General features: G+C 41.3%; 3 protein-coding genes across 9 annotated transcripts in view; 1 reads left to right on the forward strand and 2 right to left on the reverse strand.

Annotated features, from left to right (window-relative positions):
* The window catches only part of pdk4 (pyruvate dehydrogenase kinase, isozyme 4), a 30,580-nt gene that overhangs the window by 8,618 nt on the left and 1,910 nt on the right, over window positions 1-20,052 (forward strand). For 2 of the 3 annotated variants that reach the window (XR_006026259.1, XR_006026260.1), the window contains exons 9-11: window positions 120-230; window positions 575-688; window positions 943-1,932. Coding sequence is in view for 1 of the 3 variants with exons in the window: in XM_042077608.1 (XP_041933542.1) it covers window positions 120-230; window positions 575-688; window positions 943-1,086 (369 nt within the window). In the remaining 2 variants the exon portion in view is untranslated. Of the gene's footprint in view, window positions 1-119; window positions 231-574; window positions 689-942; window positions 3,675-20,052 lie in introns of those variants that run through there. The other variant, XM_042077608.1, reaches the window with a different exon arrangement.
* asb4 (ankyrin repeat and SOCS box containing 4) lies at window positions 8,878-13,199 on the reverse strand. Its single transcript, XM_042077607.1, has 5 exons — window positions 12,830-13,199; window positions 11,809-12,108; window positions 10,608-11,098; window positions 9,954-10,067; window positions 8,878-9,488 (listed from the first exon to the last, which is right to left on the reverse strand). The coding sequence occupies exons 1-5, from the start codon at window positions 13,071-13,073 to the stop codon at window positions 9,300-9,302; spliced, it is 1,338 nt and encodes a 445-aa protein (XP_041933541.1). The 5' UTR covers window positions 13,074-13,199; the 3' UTR covers window positions 8,878-9,299.
* Window positions 13,728-20,052, reverse strand: part of ppp1r9a (protein phosphatase 1, regulatory subunit 9A) — a 50,282-nt gene continuing 43,957 nt past the window's right edge. For 3 of the 5 annotated variants that reach the window (XM_042077587.1, XM_042077588.1, XM_042077589.1), the window contains exons 17-20: window positions 19,718-19,837; window positions 18,293-18,316; window positions 17,656-17,838; window positions 13,728-17,285 (exon numbers count right to left, since the gene is read on the reverse strand). In XM_042077587.1, coding sequence (XP_041933521.1) covers window positions 17,076-17,285; window positions 17,656-17,838; window positions 18,293-18,316; window positions 19,718-19,837 — 537 coding nt within the window. In that variant the 3' untranslated portion in view covers window positions 13,728-17,075. The remainder of the gene's footprint in view (window positions 17,286-17,655; window positions 17,839-18,292; window positions 18,317-19,717; window positions 19,838-20,052) is intronic. The other 2 variants (XM_042077590.1, XM_042077591.1) reach the window with 2 other exon arrangements.

Consider the following 20,052-nt stretch of genomic DNA (forward strand, 5'->3'; position numbering starts at 1 on the left):
TTTTCACTTCATATGAGACGTCGGACCTGACACCGTGAGCACAACCCCCCCCCCCACACACACACCACCACCACCACCACCACCCGTGAGGACCCTTCATATGGTGTGTTTTGTTTCAGATGTCAGACAGAGGTGGTGGCGTTCCTTTGAGGAAGATTGAGCGTCTCTTCAGCTACATGTACTCCACGGCACCAAGTCCTGTGATAGACAATGCGCGCAATGCTCCTTTGGTAATCCTTATACTGTAGCTACATTCTATCTTGGGAAGACAATTCCACCTATTCTGTATGGTTTCAAAAATGTATCTATAAAAGGGTAAGCTTTTTATTTAACACTTAGGTCATTGTAAAAATACTGTTACATAGTTTTGAAGAATGACATAAAAATTGTGGTTTTGTCTGTCAGGTTGGTCAAGTCAATAGTGTGCACCAGCACTGACAACTGTTTCACAATTAACAATGTTTAACAAACAGTTAGAAGAAGTAAACAGTTTTGTAAATTAGCTACTTTACAGAGGGCATGGTCAGCACAGTTAGCCATTCACTCATCCAGGGTTTCAACTGTTTCACTGCAGGCAGGATTTGGCTACGGCCTTCCCATTTCACGTTTGTACGCCAAGTACTTCCAGGGTGATCTTCAGCTCTACTCCATGGAAGGCTATGGAACATCTGCTGTCATCTACCTGAAGGTAACACCTTTATATATTTATATATAACTTCATCTTTAGAAATGCAAGGTCAAAACCATCTGGATTAAGTTGAGATATCTTATTTTAAGGTTTTTGCTTAACTTAGGAATTACATCATTCACAGGCTTTATTTTTTAAATCTAATCTTGGATAAGGGTTTAATGAATCCATGTGACCTTCAGCTGAGAGGGAGAAAGAGAGCCTTGTCTGATCTTGAAAAAAATGCAATGTTGCTCTCTGTGTTTGATTTCAAGGCCTTATCCACGGAGTCTATTGAAAGGCTTCCCGTCTTCAACAAGTCTGCGCTAAGGCATTATCAGACGAGCATAGAGGCCGATGACTGGTGCATCCCCAGCAAGGAGCCCAAGAAGATGGGGAAGTATGAGTTTAGCGTGTAAAATTGGACAGATAACAGTGTGTGATGACAGAAGAGAGCAAGAGAATGGAGTCACTCCTGTTTCACTCCAAGCTGAGGATCTAAGCAAGTTGTTGGCTTGGATGCTGTGTAATGTGGACATTGCTTTCTCACGGTGAAGTCTTCTGTATGACCCATTGTGCGGGAATAGCGCATGTATTATTATTGCTGAGGCAAGATATCGTTTTGACAGATGACATAAATGTCACAATCATCAGATAATGGGGCATTTGTAGATCTTAGGAGACACATTTTCTTTCATTATTTCAGTTTATTTCTAACATTGTAGCTCAGACTAACAACTAATGTTAACACTATATTTGCCAACAGAGTCCAGAAAATAAGTTTTTGTCTTACAAGACACAAGTCTACATGTACTGTAGCCTCAGTCATTTCAACTACTTGAGAATTTCAATGCAAAGATGTATCACTGGATTTTACAACAGTGGTATTTGTTTCATGTCTCAGTGAATTTCATCGTTGTACCGCATAACACAACCTGTCACTGTGAGGATAGTTATAGTGCTGGTCACATTTAAGAAACCTTTATGTCTTCTTTTTCGTCCAATGTGGACTGACTATAGTAAGCCTGTATATTCATTTCACTTCTGAAATTGCCCTAATCAAACTAACAAAAAAGAAAGGAGTTTTGAAGACAGACCTCAACATGACTGAAGAAAGTTAAGTTTGGGAGATTCATATGCATTATCGTATTTCATAAGAAGCATGTAAGATATTGTGAGAGAGTACCATTGACAATAGCATCAGTTGTAAATGAATTACGATATAAAAATCATAAGAACATCTTTTGTTAAAGTAAGAGAGAGATGTGGTGGTATAGGTAGTGTCTCATGTATTTATCGATACATTTTATAATTGTTCAAAAAGGCCATATACAGTAAGAAGCAAACAGACAAACAAACAAATGTCCAAGTAGTTTAAATGGCCTTTTTCAATTAGATAAATACACAGAAAGAGAGCCAGTATAGAATTTTCAAATTATTACCATGACCATGGTGAGCTCATGGTAAGCTCTATAACTGTTATGGAGAAGTTCAGTGAAAAACTCATACAAAAATGTTTTTCTTGTTTTAACAAAAGATTTGCTTTTTAATGAAATGTATACTATTTTCAGAATATATAACTTACTGTAGAATCTATGTGCATGTATTAGTGATAGAGGCTTGAAAGCTTGCATTGGCATCTGGGTATAAAGGGATTGATATGTTTTAAATTGGAGTAAATTCAGGGGTTCTCAAAATTCAAAATATTTTTGTATGGACCCACCGACCATATGTATTTCCAAGACACTCCATTTATTTAATTTGCCACTTTAAATGATTTGCATCAGAGGTTTTTTTAATGTCAAGGTACAAAGTTACATGAATGACACTTTTTGATAAAACTACAATCACAATATGCCAGATCTGCTAATGAAGCTAACTACCAGAGCACTTGCCAGATTTGAAAACAAACCTCCATACCAGTCTCCTGCATTTTTGTATTTGGCTGAAACCCAGGAAGTCCCTGATTGCTGAGTTTGCTAGACCTCCTAATTAGTTAAAATCCAAGGGGTATTGTGAAATTTCCAACAGGAGAGATCATTCTACCCATTGTTCAATGACTCTGGTACAGGGAAGCCTGATGTGATCATACATTCAGATTAACTAAAAAACTAAACAATTACATACTGCACCTTTAAGATCCAAAAGGTTACTGTGTATTTATCTTGTTGCCAAGAGAGGTGCCAAACACCAGCATAATGTAGCCCATGATAAAAGTCTTTGAGTCTGTCAATATGTGTGAACTTTGACCAGAAGATTGTTTGTGTTCCCTCCGACTGGCGACGTGTTTCCCCTGCCAGGGTGTGGGCATGTCTGCTAAGGACAGTTCTTCATTTGCCAATCTCGCCAGAGCAATACGAATCAAATGCATTTTAGCCCATGCCAACACAACGCAAACAATTGCCTGCCATTCTGTTTTATTCTATGTGGGGGACCTTGAATAATGACTGCAGTCCTTTTGTTAAGTTGAGGTATTCGTGTGAACATATCAGCTGTGTATTGATTGCTGCAGGCTTTCTACATCAGTGGGGGCTTTCAATGATTTGCACACAGAGCAATGTGGGGGCCTTAAGCAACTGTTTTGGTGAAAAAAATATGCTGTAATGTAGTGTGAGACTTTGAGACTAACAGCTCTGCTTATATTCTTTACCTTTATTAACCTTTGGTCTAAGTTGGTGCTTTTTGAGATGAAAAGACAATGTTGAGAGAGGATGAGCATGATAACTAATTGTCATTGTTTTGTTTTTACCTCTTCCATTATATTATAATAATTAATAATGATTTACTCCTCTATTTTGTATGGTCTCAGGTTATAGAGGGTAAGCCATGTTTGCTGCACTTCTGTTATTTTTGTATCACTCTGATGATTGCTGTGCCTATGTGCTTGTATGTACTGTACATGTGCCTGGTCAAAAGAATGATTAGTTGACTTTCACTCAGTGTTCCTCAAGGGAATTGCAGAATTGCTGGTTTTGAGTGACTCCTCATTAAAATTAATCATCTTGAAGCCTGTCTGTTGGTCTGTCTCCATTGGAAAAACATATTTGATAAAATTCACTCATTGTTCAAATAAGTCATGTTTTTGTTTGGGCTTTTTGGCCTAACTAAGACTTGCCCGAATTATGGGTCTTGTCATGCATTCAGTTAGACGGTAAACATCATTCTGAACATTTCTTTCAATGAGTGTGCTACATGGTAATGCACTATCATCGTTTTTACATAGTGTGGTCATGGGAGACATGCCTGTTTAGTTAGTTGCACTGCACAGGCATAGCATGTAAAAAAATCTGTTTATCTCAATAAAAATAGGAGGAGAAACAATTATCTTTTCTAGCATGAAGCCAAAACATTTATATAACAGATACAGATGCTATCTCAGGAACAGGTAGGGGGCTTTTTTGATTTGAATAACGCAACTACAATGCAAGGAACACAATGTTCCCTAGAAAGTTGTGTCCCTCCCTTAGTTTCAGCTTAATCTTGTTTGTATTATTTTCAGACACCCTTCTGGCACCTATTTGCAAAGTGGGCCCTGTAATTTGCTCCCCTTGCATGCTGTGGAGGGTCCTTTTTCCCCCTTCAGAGCTCTGTGACCTCTTGCTTGTTTTCAGCGAGCAGGCGAGAGCTGTTTCTGGCTACGTGTCAACGCCTATTCTTGGCCAATGGCCAGCCATGCCCGGGACACACAGTTCTGCCTTTCTATCATTTGTCTGGTGCTCTATACTGTGCGGAGAACATCAAGTCCACACACATACCTTACACACATTGACACTTGAGCCCAGCACTCATAAAACACTTCTCTATTTTAAGGTCTTTGAGCACGGGCTGACTCGACAATCATCTTTACAATGTCCCACACTTTTTTTATATATCCAAGGCTGATTCCAAGAATGGAGTCTCCCAGGTCTATTGTTCACAGTTTAGCAGCTCTACTGTCTCTATAGATAATATCTGTCTTCTAGCATATACTGAATTTTCCCTTGGGGATCAATAAAGTATCTATCTATCTATCTATCTATCTATCTATAGTGCCTATAAAAAGTATTAACCCCCTTGGATATTTCCCCTTTTATTGCTTAAATAAATGGAATCTTTGTCAATTTAATTTGGCCTTTTTTTACAATAATTTACAAAACTCCCCTCTGAAAGCATTTTTTTACTACGTAATGTTAATTAATTAAAAATATATAATGCAAAATAAGCGATTGCATAAATATGCACCTGCCCTTAAAGTGACTGAAATCAGCAGCTGTCCAGCCAATTGGTGCTAAAAGTCTCACAATTAGTTAAATGAAGATTGCCTGAGTGCAGTGAATGTGTATAGTATAGAAATATAAAGACACCTGCGCCTGGAAGGTCCAGTCATTGGTCAATCAGTATTCTTAGCTATAATTCCACCATGAAGACAAAATAACACTCCAAACAACTCAAAGAAAAGGTTATTGAAAAGCATAAGTGAGGGGATGCAAAAACATTTTTTAAGTCACTGTACCTTCCCTGCTGTGAAATCCATCATTAAGGAATGTAAGGAATATTGCAAATCTGCCTAGAGCAGACCGTCACCACAAACTGAGTGACTGTTCAAGAAGAGTATTGGTGGGGGGGGGGGGGGGAGGCCACCGATGCACGTATGACAACTCTGAAGAAGTTAAAAGCTTCATATCAGCAGCTAAGATGGGAGAAACTGCATACAGCAACTTTTGCCCAAATTCTTCACCAGTCAGAGCTCTTTGGGTGAGTCGCAAAGCTCTTATTAATTCTCGACTTAAGTTTGCCCAAAGACATGTGGAGACTCCAAGGTCAAATGAAAGAAGGTTTATTGGTCTGATGATACCAAAATTGAGCTTTTTGGCCATCAGATGCTACAGTATTTTGACAGGCACCAAACACTGCACATCACCAAAAATGCACCAACCCTAATTTGAAGCATTGTGGTGGTAGCATCGTGCTGTGGGGATACTTCTCGGCAGCAGACCCTGGAAGGCTTGTAAAGGTAAAAGAAAAATGAATTCAGCAAAATATATGGAAATCCCGAAGGACAATCTGATTCAGTCTGCAAGAGAACTACGACTTGGGAGGAAATGTACTCTCCAACAAGACAATGAGTTTAAGCCTGCAACAAAAACTATACAGAAATGGTTTAAAGACAACAAGGTGAATGTTCTGGAATGGCCGAGAAAGCCTAGATCCTATTGAAATCCTATTGAAAATCTGTGGCTGGATAAAAAATTGCTGTTCACACCCGATCCCCTTCCAACCTGGCAGAGCATAAGCGGTTTTGCAAAGAAAAATGGAGTAAAATTGCAGTATTTAGATGTGCAAGCCTAACTGAGACCTACAGTATCTACGCAGACTCCATGCTTTAATTGTGGCCAAAGGTGCATATACTTAATGCTGCCTTGAAGTGGGTGAATATTTATGCAATCACTTATTTTGCATTATTTATTTTTAATTAATTAATACTACTTTGTAAAAATCTTTTTTCACTTTGACATTAAAGAGGGGATTTTTGTAAATTACTGTAAAAAAGGCCAAATTATTTCAAGATTCCATAAAAGCAGTAAAAGTGGAAATCTCCAAGGGGAGGGGGGGGATACTTTTCACTGTACAGTATGTCTATCTTCTTGTTATCTTGAAAGACAAAAATGAATGTTAAGACAGAGCACAGACTTAATTCCCATCAATACACACACACACACACACACACACAGAGACATTCTGAGCAGGAGTATGAATGTGTGGCTTCTCTTGCTTCCAAAGCTTTTTAGTGATAAGTTATGTGTTGGTGGTTTCGGCTCCTTGCCAGCGGTAGAGATGAGTGGTTGTGTGGCTCTCCCGGTCGGGAGAATCATGGATTCCAGATGCTACTGGTGGTGGTCGAGAAGACAGCCTGGAGGCCTTACCCCCCCCCCCCTCCCCCTCCACCTAACAGCCCCAATTACAGGACCACATGAGCTGCCGGGTCAGCATGTGTTGGTCTGCATCACATTAAGGCAATTAGACTACACACTAAAAGGTTTTGATCATATTTTACTTATACAATAATCTACATATCATATTAAAGTATAGTATATACAGTAGTGTACTGCTTTTAGTTTGACATTGACAGTTCATACTTCAAGCATCATCTATTTTTCATTTTTCTGCAACTATGGATGGACAGTATCTCTAATGCAAGTGTAAAGCAACATGATGTAGAAGTTGCCCTTTCCGTCAGTGTTCAACACACTGGGGTGCCCAGTGCTAAAGGGATATCCAGTTCGCCTAAAATCCGGAAATGCTCCTACCTGTGAGAACAAAGTTATATATGAAATACCAGACGTTCTGGCAATATTAAAGACTTTTTTGAGTTAGAGTTAGAGTTTGAAGCTGTTAAAGAACTGCATAATCGTGCATGAATATTTTGCTTTAAGGTGCATCTAAAAATTTGTCATTCACATTTGATGGTTATTTAAGTAAGGCCTACTCATGAAGATATAGGTCCAGGTGCTGGGTTTATTTTTGTTCATCCCTGGTTGCAATTATGTCTCTGGCTGCAATGAAATATAGTTTGTAAGACATGTTTCATGTTTTATATTTATATATCAAAAACAGTTACTTCTTTTCTTTTCTATGAGAATGTATGAAAGGGCATCTGATCAAACTGAATCACTATGGAGCATTTGTTGTGTTCCACTTACATAGTGTACATCACTCTTACTTAAATATCACTGCATGCTGACTAAGATATGCAATCTCACAGAGTTAAGTGCCTGTCAGCTTTCCTGGGTGCACAATCATATTGCACTTGTAGGCTTCCACCTAATGAAGAGTTGGCTGTGACTTTGGCAGTTTCATAAAGATCCCAGCTCCCACCCAAGGTCAACTATGTCCAAATTCTTTATAATGTGGCCATGCTCTGCTGATGTTGTTGGGAGGATGGGTTGGGCTTGTGGGGGTTGGACTGGCTACAGAGTCATGTATAAGTTTGCATGTACAGTACAGTGCAAGTATTGTTTGTTTGGTATTGTTTGTTAGATGTTTCTTGATTTCTCATCCTGTAACTCCAAGACCAACTTGGAAAAACAGCTGTAAAACAGCCCTATGCGAATTTTGGTCTAACACTAAGCTGGCTAGCAGAGGCAAGCAGACATATATTCAGCTATTTTGTGAAAAAGGTTTTCTTTGATTTTTGCAGTGTGTTCCAGCCTGGAACACAGAACTACATAGTCCATATATCTTGGATGGCTGGAGAATGACACTTGTGTTTATTTGTCCTTCAAAAAGTGGCAAATTGTTACTGATTTAATTGTAGGCCTACTTTAGGCATTATGAAAGAAAATTATCAAAGAAGGCTGGCATCTTTGCTGTTGCCACTTGACAATCCGGGTCAGGTGCTTAAGGCATTAGTTTAATTAACGCGACAAAGCCTCACAGCACACTATGCTTTCATTAAGAAAGTTTTTGGGAGACCATAAGCCTATCAGAAACATTCACAAGTTTCAAGTGAATGACTTTCACCTCTTCATATTATCTGTAATTTAAGATACATTAAGGAGCAATTATTATTGCTGAATCAGGAAAACACAAAGAGCATGCAGCCACTCATTCTCGGGCGTAATTTCAAGCACTTGGGACCTCTGAGTAGAAAGAGTGAAAGACAGAATAAAAGAAAGAAAGCAAAAAGAGTCTTCCATTTGCTTTGTGTGGAGCCCCCATTATGCAAAGTTAAAATGGCACTACCTTCCACCTCCAGGAAGACGAGATGTGTAGTCAAACCTTTGCAAGTGCACTTTGCCATCTCCTCTGACAAAAAAAAGAAAAGAATTAATGGCCAAGTCACCTCTATTGAAATACAGGTCTCTAAAGTGCTGTCATCCCACCTACTGGTATTGTCCTCAGCTCCTCGTGTGAAACATTAAAAACTCATGGAGACTCATCATCATCATCTTCATCATCATCTTCAAACCCTACCTTGATAGCACCCCATATACATTTTACTCCATATCCATGTGTCAGTAGTACCATAGTAGTCAGGAGTTTGATGTCTGCTGGGGACCTAATGGAAAAACACTGGAAGGTAGAAAGCTATGATATCATAAGGTCTATAAATAGGTTTCCTTTTTTAGATTTCCTTTTTGGGAACTTCACCAAAGCAATCTGCTCCTAATTTCGATTTACACTAGCCAGCCTTTAGTCCCTTAAAGCAAAACCAGGAGCTCACAATTACATATTAATTACATTACATTATTTAATATATTTTCTATTTACTGAGAAAACATTTGACAGAGAGGTAATTCTTAAGTGTATGCTCGTGCTTGTTTGACAGCTGAGTGTTTTCACTGCACGGTAAACTCCTGAGATAAAAACTGACAGATAGAAAAAAGAAGGGAAAAAAAACATAACTCTCCATTGCAGGTATGAGTCATCTCCCAGTGCTGTTGTGAATAAGAGAACTGTTGCAGTAGGCTGAAGTTGTTCTGTTCTTAAATAGTGATTCCATTACTCCTCGGAGTTGGAAGAGGTCCAGAAATGTTCACATGAGGACACCTCTGAGTGAGGCCTGCTCAGGTTCACACAATAGTAGACTCCTCGCACAGATATGGCACACGGAGACAAATGTTCTTTTAATACTCTCTGGAATTATTCCACGTCAGTATATGATTCCCTCTGGCTCCAGGAGAATGTAGCGTGCCATGGAGGGGGGGATGGGGAGCTCGTGGACCCCCCTGTGGCAGCGCTGCCGGAGGTGAGCGCGGATGGCACAGCGGGCAAGGTGCACCAGGGTGCGGGGGGTGTTGCAACACACAGCGAACATGGAGTCATAGAACTCTTTGTGTTGCTGTCATGGAGAAAATAAAAACATATGTCAGCAAAAGAACTGTATGTACAACATTGTGAGCATGCTGTGTTTAGGTACATTACAGTGAGGGTGGAACATCTCGCATTATATTTGGCAACAGCCTTCAAGCTGAGTCTAATAGTAAACAATGACACTCACCCAATTTACCCTGATTAAAATGATGGGGAAAGTAGACATTTGAGCTATAAGCAAAATTTACCATAATAACTTGGTCAAATGAATTAGCTAATTGTATATTGTGAGCAAGGTCCTATGTGCAAACATGGGAGGGTCAGTTAAATCAGTTCCCCGTGTGTTAATCAACCCCAAAAATAGGACCTTTGGATGTGTTTCACACTTGGTAGAACAGACTAGATTTCATCTGGAAAGTTAAAAGACTATATGTCAAGGCTACAACACCACAAGATATGGACAGGACTTGTACAAATGACATGTGATACCTACCTGATAGGATTCATCAGCGATAGCTGTCCTCCACTTGCTGGTGGCTTTGATGTGTTCATAGGAGTTCACCAAGATCTCTACCGCTCTGGGGAAATCATGGCAGGCCTGCAGAACCTACTTAAAAAATAGGAACCAAACATGGCCTGTGTCAAACTGCTACCATCTACTGTACACAATCAAAAAGACTCTCCCTTCAATGTGGTTGTGCATCTACATAAACATGTACAGTATCAAGAGACACTGGTGTTTACTGTACATGAGGGTGTAAGATGCCTATGTTACTGGACTGGAGGATGTCATACCCTCTTCGCCTGCAGGTCTTTTCAATGACCGCAGCATGTGGTGTTGTGTACACTGTACAGTACTTTCAATGACATTAGTGAACATTACCAGACTGTGAACTGCCTACCAACACATAAAATAGGGGAAGATTAGCCTACTCATTATTTTTCTTGATTAAACTGGCATTTAGTGTTTGTTTAAGCTTCATTGTCTACATTGTAGGCCTACAGTGTACATCATAGCACACACCCATATTTTTCTTGCTTTTTTTCACACAAACCACAAAATGTCTTGGGAGTTGTACACCTGGCAGGAATCCACTTCTTTACTAGAGGGGACATGTAACTCACAGGATGGCTAATGCGTGTTTACCTTGTGGAACTGAGGCGGGTAGACACGGGCGCCGCCATGGTTAAGCAATAGCTGAAGGGAGCGCTCAGGGATGGAAGCCGGCCGCACTTGGGTGACCTTGAGCACATACTGGATAGGCGCGCAGGCATTGATGTCCATAGCCCTGGCGTCAGCGCCAGCAGTTAGCAACATTTCTATTAGCGTATGGTCACTGTTCCAGGCCGCCTTGTGCAGCGCAGTTTTGTTGTCTTCCTCTATTGAGTTCGGGTTGGCCCCGTTGTCGAGAAGGATGCGGCATACTAGGTGGTGGTCAGGGCTGAAGATCTGCTCGCGCGGGCAGAAGGCCCAGTAAGCCGCAGTGATAAGTGGCGTCTCCAGACGAGAGTTGTTTATGTTAACCTCTGCGCCATGCGTCAGGTACAGCGCAGTTAGCTCGGGAACGCCAAAACGAGCCGCTGTGTGCAGTGGTGTGTCCTCATCACTGTTTTGGCCGGCCGTATTCACATCGGCACCTGTTGAAAGATATAGGCTATGTTGAGGTCTTTGTTTTGGTGTTGTATAAAGATTGTCAGTCAGTGTCAATCAGTTATGGTATCATAGAACACATCAAAACCATAACCAACAGAGACTGCTGTTTCATTGGTTGGTGTTTTTATAGATATATCCAGACCTCATATGTTAAAAGCGTAAGTATTATTTTATATAGGGCCTAACCTATTTTAATGTTTTTCATAAGTGATCAATACTTAGCCTGGCTAGCGCCACCACTTCTCAATGAGACGTGGTCTGGGAACCAAACGTTCATTTTCTCGTATTTGAAAAAAATGCCCAGATCCGTTTATTGGGTGCCACGGATGTCTATCAAATGTGTCTGTGCATAGCTCATCATCGTCTTGTTTTCACACCTGTTCTGTGATTGGTTCCCTATCTCAGGCGAAAATTTGCTCCATGGTCTCCAGGCTGCCTTAGCAGCGTGAATCAAATCGCGCGCAAGGCAGCATGGGAACACCCAGGCTAATCAATACTGAGATCTATCTGAGATCTTCCTATTCCTTAAACTATATGTGATCATGTATTCTGATGTCCTACAGGTTAATCTGTAGTTTGTAGCAGAAATATGAATTATGTTTCTCCATTGTCATTGCCATTTTTTTAGATAAATGTACTCCCCAAGATAAATGTAATCCCCACATGTGTGTCTGTTTGCATTTGACCTCCATACCGTTGAGAATGAGGTGCCTAGCGCAGTCCACCGACTCCCTGGTGATGCAGTAGTGCAAGGCTGTGTGGCCGCTGAGCGACAGCCGGTTAATACGGGCGCCGTGCTCCAGCAGTAAGGCCACGCAGTCGCCGTGCGAGACCTCGCAGGCTACGTGCAGCGGCGTCTTGCCGTTGGGCATGCGGTTGATGGCGGCTCCACTCTCCAGCAGAACATGCGCGCACTCCAGGGAGTTGTACATCATGCATACGTGGATACCCATCGCCCATGACGACTCCAACTTGTAGCCAGGCAACCAGTAGCCTAGGGCACATGACAGGTCAATCTGAGATAGTCAAATGTCAACAGTCTGGTTGGGATCAAGGCTTTCTCCTTTGGAGGAATTTAGGTCACACTTGCACATCACACCTGCAGTGTAACTACTGTGAAGTACTTTGTTTCATATTTAGTAATGATGAAGGTAAAGCCACAATGATACCCATATTTTCAACTACTGTATAAAACATGGCTGACTAAGGTTAGAGAATACCAATGTGCTGTTACACACTACCTTAAGTGAGTTATACTGTGTAATGAAATAGTAACAATATAACAAGGGTGAAATAATGTGAAGCATTGTCAGATATTTGTAATGTAACAAACTGGACTTATGTTGACTTGGCTACTTGACTTGACTTACACTGTAGGAAATATGTGATTGTTTAACTTGAACTGTTATCCACAAACAGCACATGTATAGGGAAAACAGTTGCTCTGTGCATGGTCTGAAACCACCGCTCCAGGAGCGACTTTGTGAATCTGGCTCCCCTCAGTGGCTGAATACAGCACAGAGGCTCCTACAGAACAGCATGCTATTTATATGCACACCCAGCTAGTGCTTCGAGACATTGAAAACCTTGTGCAAAATGTTTAATTCCCTCAGAATGTGCACCTCTGCAAAAGTGCTGAGTTTCATTGGCATGATTTGAATAAGCGCGTCAAGTGGCTTAGGTGTCTGCTCAGTCCAAACCCTGGCAAATGTTACCTTGCTTGTAGGAGGCCAGGACCATATTGTTATCCTCCACTTCAAATACAGTGTCTATGTCTATGCTGGCGGTGTGGAGGATCCTCTTGACCTCCTCAGCATCGTTTTCCTGCAGGGCTCGCAGGAAGTTGGCCTTCAGCTGCTTGGCGGCCTCCTCTCTGGACACCCTGGACGCCTCCATGGACGCTCGCTCGGGGACAGGCCTTCTGCTCACCGCGTCATCATTGGAAAAAATAAGTCCCATTGCATGACGGACGCTGAGTAATGATGTTAAACACACACACACACACACGCTGTCTGTCTCACACACACATACACTAATACCCTACACACCCTCCAAGCGAGTGTCCCGGAGCCTTGAACACGTGAACCGTGGTTAGGAAAGTGACATTCACCCGAGGGTAAAATTACGGTAGTTATTTATAGACAATGGGGGTTGGGTGCACAGGCACTGCAGTCATGTGACTTCACACATATTCTGATTGCCCCCCTATGCATAAACAAGCCAAGTGTTCTACTATATCTAAGCATATGCTTCCAGTCACATGGAGGGAAGATGATAGTAACCACCCCAGATTCGTAGTAGGCTGTTCTGTAAACATGAATGTGGGTCAGGGATGCTTGTCAGCAGCTCATATTTAACTTGCCTCCCTTGTGTTTCAGTGTCCTGTGGGATCAGTCTAAACACTTTGGTCTGCCCCCTTGAGTAAAGGCAATATTAGATAGCTGAATTAGTTGTCATCATGTAATCCATCTACATCAGAAGTACCTTACACATACTTGAAAAGGTTTTGATGTTTAGAGCATAGACTAATCAAAACTATTGTGCAGTGTGTTTGTATGTAGTTTCTGAGTGTTGTATGAGCACAGAAAAGTACAAAAAACACAGATTCGAGTCTTGTTTCTGGAATTTTCATTGTTTTTCTTTGACTGCAATGTCATCTGGAGGAGGTGTATATACACAGCAACATAAGGCAGTGGCCTCGCATGGGGGAGCTCTGCCTCACGTTCACAAAACAGAAAAACGAGGGAGGAGAGGGGTGTGGGGTGGGGGGGAGTGGGGTTGGACTGGACATGGCTCTGGAGTACAGCCAGGGCAAACATGGCACCCGGGATTCCTTCATGCAGGTGAGACAATTACGGAAAAAAATCGTACTTTTCGACAGACCGTCTCGTCTGGCAATGTTTACAGTTGCACGACATGCTTAGGTGCGCATCAGAGCGCACAGCCTGACTCCAAATACTTCCCACTGAGTCATAGGAATTACTCCATCAGGGTAAATAACAACGATAAACAAGCAAAATCAAAATAGAAAGAAATAAAAGAGTGAAAAAAGATACGATCAGCTGCCATTCTGATGCCTTAGTAATGTAAGAGAATGCAAAAAAGAGAAACTAAAATAAATGACAAATATGCCTACTGCTTTGTACAGTATTGTAGATCTCTGCAACATGGTCAGTAACTGACCCTCATTCAAAACCCTGCTCAGTACCATTGATTATCCCCACAAGAAACATTCTTGGACAACACCAGCAACCTCCTAAGCCCAATTTCATCTCACCAGTTTGTATACATAAACATACACGCACACATACTCACACATCTCAGGTATGCAGTAGAAAAAAACACAACTGGCTTATACAGGATAGGGACAGTATTGCTGTAAACTTCATGGAGTAGAAAAAGACTGGAGGAAATCCAGGGTTAATACTCTACTAGTGTTCTCTCTCCGTGATGTACATAGTGCTAGAGATTAACATGTGTGTTAAGTACAGTGAAGGGCTTTCTGGGTCTCTGGGAGTTAGCATAAGTAAATTGGAGTCACAGTTTTGAACTAGGGAAAGGGTGCTTTTACGGTCCTTCCCTACTGTAATCACAGATAACCTTTCTAATCTCACATTGGGGTTGATGTGAAACCTTTTCATGTTAGCTAATTATCACAATTATATATACTGAAAATATCAACAATGAAATAATTTTTTGGCATAACATTATTATGACAGAAAAATAACATTATACACTAATAAACTGATTTTAAAACTTGAGCATAAATCTAACATAAATTACTGACAATAATAAATAATAATTGAGATTTGGGCCTTTTGAGGGACTAGTGTGATCACTAAAGGATCACAATGACACCAACTCTCTGATTAGGTCTGTCTACTATGGATTTAACATACAATAAGGTATGGAGAGTCCATACAGTAAACATACTAAATATGAGAAAGGGTGTGACATACAATTTTGAAATGTCCTCTTTGTTACTCAAAAGTGAAGGCTAATATACAAAAAAAGTCTAGAAATATATACCACCAATTTAAAACCTCTGAATCCTTGAATAAAAAGTGAGAACAGATGAATTAATATTACTTGAAAAGTAAAAACGGGGACTGCATTTTACATGTACCCATTCTGCATAATACAGTATATTTGAATATATTGTAGTATTATGTACATATTAATAAACTATAGTCTACAATAGATGAACAATGTCAGTTATAGGTCATTCCAGTGTGTAGAATATCTGTAATAAAAAATCTTGTTTTCCTCCTTTGAATGTGTTACTTACTATCTGTGTTATTATTAAGTTTGTGTATGTGTGTGTATGTGTGTGTGTGTGTGTGTGTGTGTGTGTGTGTGTGTGTGTGTGTGTGACTGTCACTGTAGGAGCCTTGCAATGTGAGTGACATGGAACAAAGCACAACAATGTTGATGGGGAATTAGATTATTTTCTAAATAAATCTTGTTGAGTCTGTCCAACAAGTGTGTAATCACTATGAGGACTATATACACGCGTTGTGTAAGTAGTAAGTGCACGTTTGTGGACTGCTCTGTATGGGTAAAACATTAGGAGCAACCTATGAGGATATTCTCGCGCTCTGAGGGACATGGCTAGGTTCAAGTAAAATCTCTACAGTAGATCTTTTCTTCTTTTTTTTTGTTTTAAAAAAAGGCAGCACTTGGGTCTAACAGAGTTTGAGAGACATGTCAGGGACAATGGTACAGTAGGCAGGTAGCAATGAAGTTGAAGCAGCACAGGTCATTCATGGAAGATTTTTGTTTTTCTTATGTTTTCTTTTTGTTCTTAAAGTTCTGTATTTTCTTATGCTGAAGTCCAGCTTGGTACATCCAGATATTCCTTAGCAGTGGAACTTGGAACAGAGGAGCTATGTAGGTGCATTTAGCAGAGGTTGTTCACATCATCTTTACATCAAACTCAGATGTTTTCTATGGAGAACGAGGCAGAAAGACCCTCCAACACGGAACCATGGTTTGCAAAATCAACCGTCCTTTTGGCCCCTTAAGTGCACCTTCAACATTCAGATGCCCTTGCAGGACCAGTCCTTAGTTGAGCTGACTTGAAATCAAGTGTGACAAGGTCTCCAGTTCGATTCAGTGAAGCAGCAAAATCAGCCTCCACCTCAGACGCACTAAATCACGTTAGATGAATGGCTTCAATCAATAGACGCACAATGTGGTCCACCGGTTTACTAATACTTAAACCTTTGCGTGCTCTGTACAAAAACTTCATTAAGGACTTCAGAAAACCATTGGTCAGCACAAGATGTATACCTGTGTTATAGTAGAAAATGGCACGTTAGACATTATTTATACATATTGTATACAGTATATATTACTTTTTTTCTGTATATGTACAGTCAGTATGTCTAAAAGGTGCTTGAGATTAATCTAATAGACAACTGATACAGGTAGATTTCAACCTGATATGATGTTTGAAGATGAAGTTGTTTTTTTAACAGGTGCCCTAACTACAAATAAATAGACATTAATTTAAAAAGCAAAATAAATTAGACAAATCTTTTTCAACATGGTTGTAAGCGCTACAGTACATGAGAGGACTGATCAAGAGAGGAAGGAAAAAGGGAAAAAAGAGCATTTTTTACTACTGGAAATGTAGTCCTGATTCTGTTTGGTTTCTCATTTAGACAGGTGTCAGCTCGCTAGCAACTACAGTATCCTGCAATGACGATCTGGCTTTATTATCCAGACAAGGAAGCCCTGTTTAGTGTGTACAAGCACCCCCAAAATCGATGCCTCCAGCTGGGGGTGAAGCAAGTTTTCTCGCATGTAGGAAGGGATAGAGAAATAGGTCCAGAAATAGGTCTCCATTCCAGTTTAGCTTTCACCCACATATGCCTGTTGGTGGATCACATGGAAAACAGAGCCCTAATACAAATCCAATTGCAGGCGTTTCTTGCTCTCTGCGTTCCAGGGGTGCCATTAGTCTGTGGCGCCCCCTGGTGGGTCGGATGAGCTCCTGCTGGACTTGCGGGTCTGCTTCTGCAGCTGCTCCAGCTCCTTCTTGCGCAGCTTCTCACGCTGCTTCTCCAGCTTGTCGCGGTTGCGCCGCGCCTTCTCCATCATGGCCTTCAGGTCCTTCAGCTTCTTCTTGATCAGGCCACGGTCCGACGGAGAGTCCACGCCCAGATCCTATGAGGTTCAAACACACAGAACACCATAAGTAGTCACATTCAGATAGGACATTACACAGATGCATTTCAGAACACACACACACAGACACACACACACACACACACGTTCGCACGCACGCACGCATGCACGCACACTCACACGCACACTCACACAAGTTTTTCATGAGAGCAGAGCTAGGGAGTCAGCAAACTCTCATTCAACATATCAAACTAGGGTGAAAGTGTAGTTCAATATGCAACACCAAATATAGTCACAGCATTTCCATGATACATTGGGAACATAGTAGGGAACCTGAAGCAAAACCCAGAGTTATTTATTCACTTAGCTGGCATTCAGCGATACTGGAACTGGGGAGGCCAGGCTTTACCTTCAGGGCAGCGCTGTCCAGTTGCAGCAGCTGTTCTCCGTCCACGTTCTTGGCAGTGAATTCTGGGATGTACTTCTCCAGGCCCAGGCCCGTCAGCCAGCGCCCCACCTGCTGGCAGGTCCAGTCGGGGATGATCTGGTTCTGCCAGTGGTGCTGCTTCGGCGGCTGCCCGTCATCCAGAACCTTCCGATATGGATGAGGACAGGAAGGAACATCGGGGAATTCCACAAAAAAAATCAGAGATGGAACTTAGAAAGTCAGATTTGACATGAAATGGTGCATATTAATAGACCAAATTCATGCATTTATGGTATATATATATATGTGTAAATTCTCAATACATGATGTAAAATTCCCATCACCTTGGAATCTTTTCAATTTTTCTATCAGTACTTATACATACTGTACATAGTACTGCAGCATCTTGTTCACACAATCTTGAAAAACAACCTACCGTAAATGTGAGATTTATTGCTCTCAATTTTCATGCACAGTCCATGATTACCTCACGAACCACAATGAATAACTACAGAATAACATCATAAACAATGACCTCTGGCATCAGCTGTTAGAAGCTGAGGAAGTATTTTACAGGAGTAAAAATTCAAGTGCACAACCACCACCGATGAAATCTCACCTCATCATCAATCATGTCCAGACTCTATGCGAGCAGATTGTGAGAGCAGAAGTAGGAGAAGGGAAGCTTGTTAGTGAAAGCAAAACAAATACACACAGCAAGTTAGGAGAGCTAATATCAGACAACATGACTCAGGAGGAATCCGAGGGGGCGCCAGGCTGGTGATGCAGTGGTGCAGGTAATGAGTGTGTGGCTGAGAGAACTGATTAAATATGTGACTGTGAGGACAGAAAAAAAAAACCTGACGGGGCTGAACGTGTGAATGATTCAGTCGAGAGATGAGAGAATGGAACGCATGGTGACCGTCATAATCCTTTACCTTGCTGGTGAAGACTATTAGAATAGAGAGATGAACAGATTTATGCGTGAAATGCGTGGAAAAACTGGGTGACTGATGAAGGAGTGAAGTGTGGCTAAGGGAGAATGACAACAAATGGATGGAGCAGTGACTCACAGATTGACTACATGAGTCTGTGAGTTCATTATAGTGAGTGAAAGGATTAACAGGTGACAAACAGAGGAAGGAATGATATGGTCCTTGCTACAGAATTGGAGTCCCTATTTCTATTTCTGAGGTCCCCACCATTGTCAGAAAATAGGACCAGCATATGAATGTTTAAAAGTGTGAATGTGACTAACTAAATCAGTGGTTCTCAAACTTTTGGAGATTTTCAAGCCCCACCTGACACCATCAACCCGGCAAAATGGTCACGTAAAATAGTTTCTTCGCATTTTGGTACCACATTACATTTCCTGTTTTGGTCCGCTGGATCAGATGTTATTTTAATTCATATGTCGGTCTGTTTATGACTCATGTTTGTGTGTGGCTTACTATGATCTTCCTTGTCAAAAAAGAAAGGCATTATTAAAGACAGGCACAAAAAAAAAAATCCTCCTGTTCCTCGCACCCCACACATCTCCATTCCCCACTAGTGGGGCACACTTTGAGAACCACTGAACTAAATTAATGAAAGAATAAGTGGATGAATGGACGAATGGATGGGTGGATGAATGAGCAGCCGTGGGCAGAATTGGGGCAGCCATGGCCTACTGGTTAGCACTTCGGACCTGTAACCGGAGGGTTGCCGGTTCGAACCCCGACCAGTAGGCCTGGCTGAAGTGCCCTTGAGCAAGGCACCTAACCCCTCACTGCTCCCCGAGTGCCGCTGTTGCAGGCAGCTCACTGCGCCGGGATTAGTGTGTGCTTCACCTCACTGTGTGTACACTGTGTGCTGTGTGTGTTTCACTAATTCACGGATTGGGATAAATGCAGAGACCAAATTTCCCTCACGGGATCAAAAGAGTATATACTTATGAATTAATACATTAATAAATGAGGGGTGGTGAATAAATTAATTAATGAATGGGTGAATTAATGAATGAATGGCTAAAATGAATGGATGAATGAATCGTGCACCCCCTCACCTCATCTGAGGAAAGCACATGTGTGTGCGAGCGCCCAGAGAACCTGGACTCTGCCAGCAGTCCACTGACCTCCACTGAACCACTGCTGCTCCCGCTGAGGTCATCATTTAGCGCCGAGCCCTGTGGGAACACAAATAACAACAACAAATAAACAACAACCCTCTCAGTGCATCTCCCAGACACGACATCAGAACAAACCCTCAGAGCAGTTATCAGCTTCAATTAGCGAAGGCTGGACGGCAAATAACTCTGAAATAATGTTTGATGAAAGCTGACAAGCCGTTACTGCAGTAATTAGTTCTTTGATTGATGGTGTGTTTAAAAGTTTACGAAGC

Source organism: Alosa sapidissima, chromosome 21 (assembly GCF_018492685.1).
Source record: "Alosa sapidissima isolate fAloSap1 chromosome 21, fAloSap1.pri, whole genome shotgun sequence".
In the NCBI taxonomy this organism is placed as follows: domain Eukaryota; kingdom Metazoa; phylum Chordata; class Actinopteri; order Clupeiformes; family Clupeidae; genus Alosa; species Alosa sapidissima.